General features: G+C 58.5%; 1 protein-coding gene across 4 annotated transcripts in view; it reads left to right on the forward strand.

The window, feature by feature from the left end:
• Positions 1 to 12,280, forward strand: part of ARHGEF10L (Rho guanine nucleotide exchange factor 10 like) — a 109,967-nt gene that overhangs the window by 6,752 nt on the left and 90,935 nt on the right. For all 4 annotated transcript variants that reach the window (XM_040645851.1, XM_040645852.1, XM_040645853.1 and 1 more), the window contains exons 3-4: positions 559 to 592; positions 12,158 to 12,249. In XM_040645851.1, coding sequence (XP_040501785.1) covers positions 559 to 592; positions 12,158 to 12,249 — 126 coding nt within the window. The remainder of the gene's footprint in view (positions 1 to 558; positions 593 to 12,157; positions 12,250 to 12,280) is intronic.

Consider the following 12,280-nt stretch of genomic DNA (forward strand, 5'->3'; position numbering starts at 1 on the left):
CATCGGTCAGTCGTGGAAGTGGTTGGCCCCGGCTTGGGCTTTGGACACAGTCGCTGCCCAGGGCTTGTGTGTTCGAAGCCCCTCTTCCCCAGCAGCTTCTCCCAGGGAGTCACACCAGCCAGAGAAGCCAGCTCCCAGAGGTCCCGGTGGCCCTAGGGGTGGGAGTGCCCTGATAAGGCGGTGTTAAATGGCAGCTTCTGGGCTCTTGTGTTGTGTCATCTGGGAGAGACTGGGGACCGGCCTAGCAGGAACTTCCTGCAGGCTTGGGGACAAGGGGCTCCTTGAGGAGCTGGGGGTGGGGGGCAGGCCCAGAGCAGGCAGGGCGGCTGGTTCTGGTTGGAGTTGGGACGTGGGCCACGGTGGTGGGAGTGGAGGTGATGCAAGTAGGACAGGTAGGTGGGGGGGAGGGGAAGGGAGGCAGGAACCCAGCAGGCCCTCAGGTTGGTCCAAGCCCCGTCTCTGGCACCCCAGGGAGGCTGGGAAAGGGGGCGGGGATGGACCAAGTCCATAGGGACCAGCCTCAGGCCTGACAGGCTCTCCTCTGCTCTCTTCCCACAGATCCAGACCCGGCAGCCTCACCACCCCAGACACAGTAAGTGAGCCTTGTTCCTTTGCTTTGGTGGTTGGAGAAAGAGGAGACACTGGGCAGGAGGTGTGGGGAAGGGTGGTGCTGTGCCCAGGACTGCTCGGACTTGGCTAAGGATCTGTCAGCCATTCCCCTCTGTGGCCTCCCAAGCCAGCTCGGAGGTGGGCTGCACGTCTGGGGCTTGGGGGCCATAAAAGCAGAGGCCTCTCAGGGTTTTGTTCCCTGTTGCTTGCTGCCTGGCTTTGGGGACCTGAGTACTTAGAGGGTCCTCCTCTAAGGGAATCCTTAGTGGTGGATCTAGGCGCCAGGGTCCGGGCTTTAAATCCTGGTCACCCTGGCAGGGGGAGGGGTCTTCCTTTGTCTGCTGGTGTGCAGAGCCAGGGGGCCTGATTCTCAGGCCGGTGTCACCCAGCTGGAGAGCTCGGAGATGCAGCTTCCTGCCCTGGGCCCCTGGAGCCAAGGCAGTTCTGGACTCAAGGGCAGGAATCCCTGTATTTGCCATCTAGAGTGGGTGGGCCCTGGGAGCATTTCTGCCGGGCCAGAGGTAGGGGATCTGCCTCTCCTCCCTGGCTGGGGACCTGAAATGAATCAGCGGCCTTGCACCTGTGCGGGGAGTTCTCATCTCCCAGGGGTTAGAGTCCTCCAGGGTGGGCCAGAAGCTAGCCAGAAACTCAGTCTAGTGGGGGCTGCAGACACAGGAGAGTGGCCCAGAGAAGAATGCCCAGGGAACTGGGACACCGATGGGAGGGGGCCCAGGAGGAGAGCTCAGGGAGAGGGAAGCTTTGGGGAGGAGTGTTTATTAGAGGAAGCTACTGGTAGAGGCAGGGGGTTGGGCAGGGGAGTGGGTTGTGAGCAAGGGCACCACTAGCCTCAAGGCCACTCTCCTGGAGAACCCTGTTGCCCACTCAGGGTCAGAATCTCGGCAGCCCGGCCCATCCCTGCCTGCCTTCTCCCTGTGAGTCCTGGAGGCCAGACTGGGTGTCTGGCTGGTGCAGTGCTGAGGTGGTGACCGGTGGCCCTGAGAGCTGGAGCCACATAACATGTTGCTATCGTCAGCCTGCTGGTCAGTAGCTCAGAGAGCGTTTCCGGGAGACGGGCCCAGTGTCTGCCTTGAACCCATTGCCCACTTACCTGTCCTCGAATTGGCCCTGGGGCAGCCCCAGCCACCTCGAACACCATCTCCTGGCTGTACCAGGGTGTGAGCACTGGAGGTCCAAATCCCCGTCTAGCTCCCTAGCTGGGAGGCTTTGGCCTGCCTGGGAACCTCTCTGAACCCCAGTTTCCCTGTCTGTATGATGGAAGTAATACCCATCTAGGAGCATCGTGTGGAATAGGAGATGCTGGTCGAAGGACGTACCAGATATGCACCCTGTGTTCACTTCTACTCCACCTCCTATCTCAACTGGGTGTTTCCAGCGATGGGGCGGGAGGGACAGAGACTGTGCTCAGAGCCTTAGCCTCTTGGGCTAGGCCTGGGTTGCTGGGTGAGTCTCCCCAACACCTGGCTTGAATAAATGTCACTTTTGAGTTCCCTTACTGGGCCAGTACAGGATCCTGGCAGGAGTCCTCAGGTGCCTCCCTCCTCCCCTTAGTTTCACAGATGCAGAGATTGGGAGCAGGACTTGTCCAAGGCCACGCGGTGAGACGCTGGCAGCCTCGGACTCCTCGTCCAGTGCTCTCTGTGTGCTCCCAGCTGCACCCTCCCTTCCAGATCTCTGTTTACTTCCCTGCGTGGTGATTTTCCATTTTCCACTCTGGAGTCCTCTGGGAGAAGAATCCATTCAGATCACCATCCTTCTCCTTGTTATCCAAGAGAAGGGGGAAAAAAAATTTGCTTTCCTTTTTTTTTTTTTAAGACTTTCCTAAAGGTACTCACTAAGCAAACACTGCTTTGCAAAAGCAAATCACCCAGTGGAGGACATTTCACCAACTCTCCTTGCATTTCCTCCATGGCCGCAGCCTGGAGGTTTGGAAATGGCCCTGGGCTTTGCCTGGCTGCCTACCTGGCCTCTGGGGGGCTCCTAAGGACACAGTTTGAATAACTGCCCAGATCCTGGCAGAGCTGCAGCCCCCGGGGGACCTCACCCCCCTCAGGGCACCGGCCCACAGCTAGGGAGGGAAGCGGGGCCAGTCCGCAGCCCCACGTCCCCGCTGGTGAGCTGCCAGGCGGGAGCGTGGTGGGGAAGTGAGGGCTGGAGTCTGGGTCCCGGGACACCTGGGAACTTGGGCTCCGAGCCATATGGAGCTGGCTTTGTCTTTCTCTGCGTTGGCTGTGCATCTTTGAGCAAGTGGCTTCCTGTCCTGAGCCTCACTTCTGATCGCTAACAGGGGGCTAGTCAGTCTCCTTTCTCACAGGACTTGCTAAGGCGCGTGTAAGTTCGTATTTACCCCGCGCCCCATCTGGCTGGCCTGCGCTGGCTGCTCCAGGTGTATTTGCTGTTGTTAATGGGGGTCCCGGTTTAGATGTGGTGTTAGAGGGAGCTGGTTGGGCTCCGTACCCGGAGAGTCAGACAGGCCCAGGTCTGACCTGGCTCCCCGGGCCGGCTACCCCACCTCTTCGAGTCTGCCCAGGGAAGGGAATCATCCCTGCGGGGCTGGCGGTCATGGGGCCCACTGAGGCTGACGGGCGGTCCAGGTCCCTTGGCAGGGGCGTTGGGTCCGTGTCTGACTTTGAGGCCTGTGGACTTTGCGGTCCCTGTACCTGCTTGGCTGGGGGAGGCAGCCAGGCTGCTGTGGGGCCAACAGAGCCGCTGGCGTTGCTGGGTGCATCTGTGCCGAGGCCCCAGGGGCGATCTGAGGGTCAGGCCACCCTGCTTAACCATCCAAGGGGTGAGAATAGCTGGGGGTCTCGTCCGTCCTTGCTGCTGGGCGAGAGCAACCTGCTCGGCTTTGGTGTTATTTTCTTTTCCTTGAGACACATCTGCTGCCAGGGAACAACAACAACGGCAAAAATAATAGTAATGAGAATGGTTGTGTTTACCATGTCCCCGGGGCTACGTGCGCAGTCCCACTGATGCCTCCCGCTGCAGGAAGTAGACACTGCCCTTCCCCGTGGCACAGGTGGGGAAGCTGAGGCTCAGGGAAGCTAGGTGGCCAGGGTTACACACAGAGAGTGGGCGTTCATTCAACACAGGGGCTGGGACCTGGGCCCCTCTGCCCGGGGGTTGGGTGTTTATCACTGCGCTGCCCTCCAGGGTTGTGCTCGGGACTCCAGGTCCGGACCCAGAACCTCAGACTTTGGCTCTGGTGGGGGTGTGGCCGGCTGCATACGGACGATCCGACTGTGTGTGTTTATTGGGGTGAGCATTTTGCCTGCTAAGAGATGTAACTTTGCCCTGGTTCTTAGGAGAGTAGTTGACAAACAGTCGGTTCCAGAGACCCCGCCTGGGGAGCCAAGCAGAGTGGCCTCAGTGTGTGATTCTGGGGGAGCCCCTTCCCTTAAAATGGGAGCAGAGCACAAGCAGCCCCCTCCCCCCTGGTGTGGAGATGTCCCCCCCCAACCCCCCCGGCCCCCCCGCAGGCTGGCTCCCTGGGGTGCAGGTGTTTAGGGTGGGGGAGTGGGGACTTATGTTTGCTGCTGGGTCCTCACGGCTTAGGACAGGGCCTCGGGGGAGTACTGAAGGCATCCTGTTGCATGAATGACAGGCACTGGAAGACAGATGGCCGAGTGGGGTCCGAAAGGCAACTTTCAGTGTCTCCATGAAGAGGAGGAGAAGGAGGAACGGGGTGGAAATGGGGCCTCGGAACCTGGGCTCTGACTCGGCCCCAATGGGCGCTGGGCCGGAGGCTGGTGGGAGGCAGGCTCGGAGAGGCGGGGTGGCCTGTCCCGCCGATGCTGGCGGTGCTAGGGAGCTAAGTACGCGGTGCCCATGATCTCTCCCAGCACCGCAGCCCCAGGAGATGGGGTGATGGGTCTTGCCCACTTTTTCGAAGAGGAACCGAGGCTGGCATTGCAGTGGCTTAGCCGAGAACTTGTGGGGCTGGGGCGTGGCCGTCTGCAGGAACCTGGGGGGTTGGCCGTGCCTGGTGAACTTCGAAGCGCATGCGCTCAAGCCCCTGAGCGCTTGCTGGGGGCATCTGGCTGAAGCAGCAGCCCAAAGCACCAGTGGTTGCTGGAACAAGGGCGTGTGGGTCGCTGGCTTCCTGTGTTTTCCCTGGACTCAGGCCCGTGCCTCTTCCCTCTGAGGGCACCGGCCCCCTCTGGAGTTGTTTGCTTTTCCTGCCCGGTTTTGCTGCCACCCCCATAGGGCCCCCTGCGGCCTTAGTATTTCCTGCTGGGTCAGGCTTCTGGCTCCTGTCCGGGCCGCAGGGATTCTTATTGGCTCCCGGGAGGTACCTGTCCTGCCCTGTCCTGGGTATCCACACGAGATGGGCTGGTCAGTCTCTCGCCTGGGCCTGGACTCTGGGGAAGCAGTTGGGCAGCCGGATTCCTGGAAGTATCAGGAAGCCCCGTCCTCTCTGGACACATTAGGTGTTGGGAGGCCAGGCCCAGCTCAGGGAAGCAGCATTCAAACAGAATGGAAACAGGGCTCTGGAGGGCCTGTGGCTTCTGAGGCCCGTGGGTGTGGGGAGCATGGGGGTCTTGGGAGGGACAGCTGGACAGAACTGGAGTCTCCCCAGCCCAGAGGAACTTCTCCCTGGCAAAGTCAGTCACTGGGTTGTTACTCAGGGCTTTCCAGATTGCTGAGCCCCAGCGTGGAGTTGTTTGCAATCCCAGGCTTGCCCTTAATTTCACCATTTCTGAAAATCCGGAGCATTTCTGGCCTCCTGTGTCCTGTCCTGAGGGGTCCATGTGGGACCCGCGGCCTGGCAGAGATCAACTCCCCCCAGTGGATTCCTTCATGAGAGGGTTATGGGAACCAGGCCCCTTTAACACTAGAGACCTCTCTCTCTGGTTCCTTGCTAGTTCCCAAATTGGAAAAGCTGCATTTTTTTGTTTTTGTTTTTCTTTTCCTCTCTACCTCTGGTTATGAGGGGTTTCCACATCTGAACTGTGGCCTTTGGATCGCAGTATAAAAGGACCAGCGCAAAAATACCCAGTATAAAAGCCACACAGTCTCTCCTGAAAAAGGTACCCATGTGCCCATTTGTTGCATTGAGTACCCCGGTCAGGAATCTCGTGACGTCCGGCCCTGGATCTCCGCCGCCATAGAACGCGGCCTTATCCACCTCTAATCCCTGATGCCTGGCACAGAGAAGGCCCAGTACTAATAGTTTACATGTGCACGACTTTATAGTTTACGTGGTCCTTTCCACACATCTCACTGTGGTTCTCACAGCTGTGGTGGGCGGGAAAATGCCCTCCCACCCCCCCGCCAAGAATGCCATGTCCTAATCCCCGGCACCTGTGAACATGTTACCTTCTATGGAAAAGGGATTTGGCAGATATAAGTTAAGGATCTGAGATGGGGAGATTCTCCTGGATTCTCCAGGTGGGCCCAGTGAAATCACAAGGGTCCTTATGAGACAGGCAGGAGGGCCCAAGTCAGAGAGAGATCGAAAGATGCCACGCTGAAGGCTTTGAAGACGGAGGAGGGGCCGTAAGCCAAGGGATGCAGGCTGCTCCTAGAGGCTGGAAAAAGCGAAGGGAACGGATTCTCCCCAGCACCCCTAGAAGAGCAGAGCCCTGCTAACACCTTGCTTTTACTCTAGTGAAACCCATTTTAGACGTCTGACCTCTACAACCGTAGATAACACCTCTGTGTTGTGATTTCTCACAGCAGCAGTAAGGAGACTAACACAGCTGGAAAGATGGCATTATTACGGATCCCACTGTGCAGACCCAGAGGGGTGCAGCCCCTGGTCCAGGGCTGGTGGCACCCGAGCTCACAGCCAGAGGGCAGGGCTCCGTTTGCCCTCCCCCCCTCCCCCTGCAGCCCTCCCAGCCCACACAGGATGGTGCTGGGGCCGCCCTTGGCCGGTATTCCACTGGCTGGCTGGCTGGCTGGCTGGCTGGGAGTCCCCTGCCCTTCACCTCCGTCCTCCATCGTTCCATCCTACACACCTTTACGGAGTGCCTCTGATGCGCCAGGTCCCTCAGTGACACAGCAGACAGTCCCTGCCTTGGGGGAGGGGCGCCGCCACTCTGTGCCAGGCTGTGTCATTTTCGTGGGCCTGGCCCAGTTCTACAAGTTCCACCTGCCTTACCTCGTTCATCCTCGTGACACAGAGGCGGGCACTATGATAATGCCCACTTCACGGATGCGGAACCGGGTCAGAGGGAACGTGGCATCAGCCTCGTCACAGAGCTGAGGTGAGGCAGAGCCGGGGCTGAAGCCAGTCGGCTCGGCTCCCAGAACCGGTGTTTAACCCGTGGAGGGCGGTCTGCGGCACGGGTCTGGTGGATCCCACCCGCCCTACACCTGAGCTCTGAGACCCAGGACGGCGGGCTGCCTTATCTGCCTAACCCTCCCCTTCCTCCCTGTAAAGTGGGACAGCGGACCAGCTGCGGAAGCCTTCGGGAGAGGAAATGAGACCCAGGGATCCGGTGCCCGGCCAGAGAGCTGCTCTCTGTCGCTGTCCCCAAAGGGTGCTCGTGTGTCTGGAGTCGACCCCAGGGCGTGCGGGACCCACGCCGGCCAGCGCGCTGCCTAATGTTTCCAGAGATTTGTGTTCTTCTTTTCCTTTCTTACAATAGGCACACATGTTTATTGTAGAAAAATTAGTACAGAAGATGACAGACTAACTCGAGCTTTAATCCCACGGCCGTGTGTCCCTGTCCGGCTTCTGGGCTGTGCAGGTCTGCAAGAATACACCGTGTTTTTTTTTTTTTTTTAATAGAATTGTGGTTTTATCGCATGTGCTGTTTCATGGCTCGTTTTCTGCCCTCATTGCAGATCGTGAGCAGTTTCCTGTGAGAACCCGTGTTCTTGTTCATCGCCCCACATGACTCTTGATAAGTTACTGCTGGGGGTGCGAGCCCAGGGCCCTCCAGATGTCAGGGAGGCACGCGCACCCTGGAGCAATAGGCCAGACGCGGGGTCCGGGTGGGCATCCGCGTTTGTGTGTCCAGAGGGTGTCCCCTGGGGGCCTTGATGCTCTCTCTGCAGTGAGGACTATACAGTGGATAGCAAGTTGGGGGGCCCTCCCCAGACTTGGCCTGGCGTCTCCTCACTACCCATTCAGGAAGTGGGTTAGTGACCACGTAGGGGCTGGCACAGGACACACGGACTGGGTCCCGGCACCCTTCTGTAGGAGAGGGATGGTGGGTCTGCGGCTGTAAGGAGGTGCATGCGTGCAGGCTGGGGGCGCTGCAGTGTGAGCAGGGATGGAGGGGAAGGGTGGGGAGGGAGGTAGCATACCAGGAGTGTGTATCAAGAGCCAGACCCTCTGCTAAGTATTTCGGGTGCTTTCTTGGTTTCCTCTTTACCAGCACCCTGGGAGGGAGGCCTTGTTGCCCCGTTTCACAGATCAGTTATCTCGTTCATCCTCACCGCAGGGAGCAGAAGCGGTTATTCGCCCCACGCCACAGCAGCTGTCCTGGCATGCAGAGCCAAGTGGCAGAGCTGTGCTTTTGTCCCCTGTCGGCCCCGGAGCAAAGCCTTCTTCACCCCTCAATCCCATGAGCCTGGTTCTCGACCCTGGCCGCACAGGGGAGGCAGTGAGGAATTTAGAAACACTGGTGCCTGGCCTCCCGACCACCGGCTCAGAATTTCGGGGCAGAGACCCTGGCCGGTACCTGCGAGGAGCTTCCCGGGTGACGGCAGACGCAGCTGCTTTGAGCCATCTGACCAGGTGATCTCTAAGGCCCTTCCAGCTTTCACGTGTTACATAAGCTGGAAAGTGGCCAGGGTTCAAAAGACATCTGGCAGTGGGGTTCATCTGGGTTTCATATTTTTGTCTTTCTTGTGTGTCTCTTGGATGTAGGGATAGTGGCGGATTTCTGGAGGGGTGACGCTCTGAGTAGGACCGTCTTGGGCAAGCCCCGCTGTCCAGGCGTGATTCCGGTCCTTTCTCTTTCCCAAAGGTGGGAATCTTTCCTCCTTTGCGCTCTTCATACCTTGTCCTGGAAAAGGCCCTGGGATGCCCCAGGGTGTGCGTCAGGGTGTATAGGTGTGCGTGCACAGGGGTGCAACCCAGCGTGCCAGGAATCCTCTGGCCGTTAGAGTTTGGGGGGGTCTTGCCCACTGTGTAGCCCCTGGCAAAGGGACCCTGTGGGATCTGCCATCCAGAGAGAGTCGCTGAGAAGCTGGGGGCTGAACCAGTAGCCGAGAGGGGTGGAAAGTGCAGGAAGCACAGATAAGCTGAGATAAATGGCCTCTTACTGCTTTTTATGGCTCTTTGGTTATCGGGAACCTTGGGAGAGGCCCCTGAAGGAGTGTTTACTCTCTGCAGAATTGTGGCCAGGCAGCAGCTGGGAGAGGCTGTCCTCTGGGTGGCTGCAAAGTGGGGCAGTGGCCTCGCTGGGCAGTGGGACGGGGCAAGGAGGGGGAGGCCCCCCCCAGCCTCATTGCCTGCTCTGTCCTCCTCTTCCTTGGCCTCAGAGGTGCTTTCCCCCCTCTTGTCTGTGGGGAGGGGAACACCTGCTGCACTCTGGGGGGCAGCGGAGCTGGGATCTAGAGCAGGGCTTTGCAGGCAAATTGCAGCTCTGCCACCTGCTGGCCAGGTGACTTGGGGCGAGGCACTTTCCCATTCTGGACCTCTGTTTCCTCATATATAAAATGGTCACAATAATACATGCACATATGCTCACGGGGCCTTGCTCAAGCATTCAGCATGGCACAGGGTCCAGAGTAGGTAGCAGCCAAGTGCAGGGCAGGGGTGGGTGGTGGTCTCCAGCTGAACCTGGGAAGACCTGTCCACCCATTGGCACTGGCCCTTTCCCGCCCTTGGGGCTCCCAGTCTCTGTTTGCCTCAGCCATGGAGGCGGTGGGGGCATGAGGGTGATTTCTGTATGCTGTAAGGTCCCCACTCCCCAGCCCAGGACCCAGACTAGCTTCTCTAATTGTGTGGGTGGCTTGAATCTACACTGTCCTCTTACGGTGGCCATTAGCCACATGTGGCTATTTAAATTACTTAAATAAAATTTAAAAATTAACTTCACAGTGTTTTGGTGATGCTTAGCCCGGAGGCTCGTATTTCAGCCACTCCCGGCTTTTAGTACGTCATAAATTATTTCCAGATCCTTCTAAAGCTGCCTGACCTCACCCAAAAATACCCACTGCCTCTTGATGTCACCTTCAGAGTTTACCCAGGGCCTTCTCGGGTGTTCTCTGGTTGAACGCACTGCAGCCTTGGGGCTGGCTGGTTAGGATTTCTCGTGGACAGAGACTCGAACTTGTGTACGCTCAGTACTATTTCTCTCCTTCCCTTTCCAAAGAAGGATGTCTGAATAGTCAAGCGAGGTTTAGTGACCTTATGACAGGGCAAATACAGGATGTAGTTGAATGTTTAAGTGCTCCTTCCCTCCTGCCAAGTGGTCTGGCTGCAGGAAGACAAACTGTCGGTAGGCAGGCTGGGCCGTCGGTCCCAGCTCCTTCTGATGCGCCGAGTGGGTGACTCTGGCTCCGCAGAACTGAGCCTTTGTGGGTCTGGTCCTCCATCTGCGGGAGGAAAACAGTACCTGCCTCGTGTGTGTTCCTGGGAAGCGAAAGCTGAGAATACGAAGCAGAACAGGCAGCAGGCAACGCGTGCTTTGTGATGGTCCCCGATCGTCATGGGTGACCTATGAGAACAAAGAGAGCCTGTGGTTCGGACCCTTTCCAACCCAACTGCCAAGCTCATGTCGACTTGGGCTGCAGTGGCTTGGTTCTGTCTGAGTGGCTGCGTTCAGCACCTTCAAGATGTCTGTGGCTTGCGGTGATGGGGGGGCCCAGGAAGCCGCTGTTAGGGATGGGAGCTCAGGGGCCTCCCTTCAGCCCAGCATGCCCTCCTGGCCTAGCCCCGCCCTACCTCTAGTCGGCAAAGTGTTACCCCGGGCGGGACTGAAATATGCCATCTCCCTCCCCCCAGGGTGACACTGCTGACTTCCGGCAGGAAAACGTGAGCAGAGATTTGCTTCTCCAGTGGTGTGGGGCACCTAGACCCGTCTGTCCTATACGTGGCCACTAGCCCTAGGTGGCTCTTGAAAACTAAATGACTTCAGGTGACACAAAACTCAAAATGAAGTTCTTTAGTCCCATGAGTTCCAGTAATTAACTTCCACACGTCACATTCCAAGTGCACGGTAGCCCCACGTGGCCCAGGGGACGGCACAGACAGAACGTGTCCATCGTCCACCTGAGCTGCGCTTGGAAGAGGCCACCCTGGGGCCAGGGAGGCTGGCTCCTCGGTCTGGTTCTGCCACTCTGGCAGTGTGACCTTGGGCAGGTTCCTCGGCCCGGTGCCTGCGGGTGGGGAGAATGCAGGATCCCCGCTGTCTCGGCTGCTCATGGGAGGTGCTCCCCCCTCCTCCTCCCTCCCTGCTCCCTGCACCTTCCTGGTGTGTGCCTTTCCCCTCCTCCCGGGGCTCGGGTGCTGGGAAGTTCCAGGGAATTCTTGGCAGCAGCGGCTGCTGTTGCTGTCTTGGACCATGACAGGTGTCTCCCCTCTGCATTGGCAGCTGTGACCTTTGGTTTTTTGAGGCTGGACTTAAAAAAAAAAACATCAACATTCATTCTGGAATAGTTTTAGATGGGCGGAAAAGTTGTCAGGAGTTCTGTATACCCAACAGCTGGTTTTCCCTGTGGTTCACATCTTACGTGACCACAGAGCGTTTCTCAAAACTGAGAAGGCAGGCTGGGCACACTACCGTTCCCTGAGCTCCAGGCTTTCTCCGGATTCCACCAGTTTCTCTTCTTACACCCTTTTCTGTTCTGGGATCGTTTGTTTAGCCCGATCCGTGACAGTTTTGCAGCCTTCGCTTGCTTCGCATGATCTTGGGAGTGTTGGGGAGTAACAGCCGGGGTTTGGAGAATGTCTGGGTTTGTCTGGCGCTCTTCCCATGATCAGACTGGGGTTGTGGGTGTGGGGTTATAGGGATGCGGAGGAGAGACGCCCTCTTGTCACATCCTGTCTGGGTGCACAATGTCTGCGCGATGGCGCTGGAGATAATTCACTGGTCCGCTTGGTGGAGCTGGTGTGAGCCTCCTCTAAGTTCTCCCTTTGCGTCTGGGCTGCGGGGAGGTGGGCCTGTAGGTCCAGCCCGTCCTCACGTGTGTGTGTGTGGGGGTGAAGCTCTGCTGCCCATGTCTGGTCCTAGTGAAGCTTTGCATGACCTTGTTCCACACAGGAGGCAGGGGTCCCCCACCCCTTGCCCCCATTTTGCATGTGGGAGAATGGGAGATGGAGAGCCCACTGAATCTGCCCTGGAAGAAGGACGGGCGCCCTTGTAGGGAAGGCCCCTGAGCCTCATCACTGTGGTCTTACGGTGCCTTCTAAAGATGGGGAGACTCAGAGGGGAAGGGGCTTGTTCAAGGCCAGCCTAGCCGTGGCCTCCCCAGCTCTTCCGACTCACGGCTTTCGGGACAAGTAGCTCCTGGGCTCCTGCCCGCCTTGTGCCTCACGTGCCCTGCCCCGCTGTCCTGTCCCTCCCTGCTCAGCAGCACCATCCCTGCTCCTGCTGGCTCACTGACCCTGTTTCTTGGCCTGCAGGGCGCCCCCAGTGGTGAGCAACGGGGATGCTGCGGATGCTGCTCTCTCCGGGGTCCGGCGCTCCAGCTGGAAGCGGAAGAGCTCCCGCCGGAGTAAGTGACCCCCCCCCCACCCCGTCTTAGC

This window comes from Ursus maritimus, unplaced genomic scaffold (assembly GCF_017311325.1).
Source record: "Ursus maritimus isolate PB19 unplaced genomic scaffold, ASM1731132v1 scaffold_32, whole genome shotgun sequence".
NCBI lineage: Eukaryota > Metazoa > Chordata > Mammalia > Carnivora > Ursidae > Ursus > Ursus maritimus.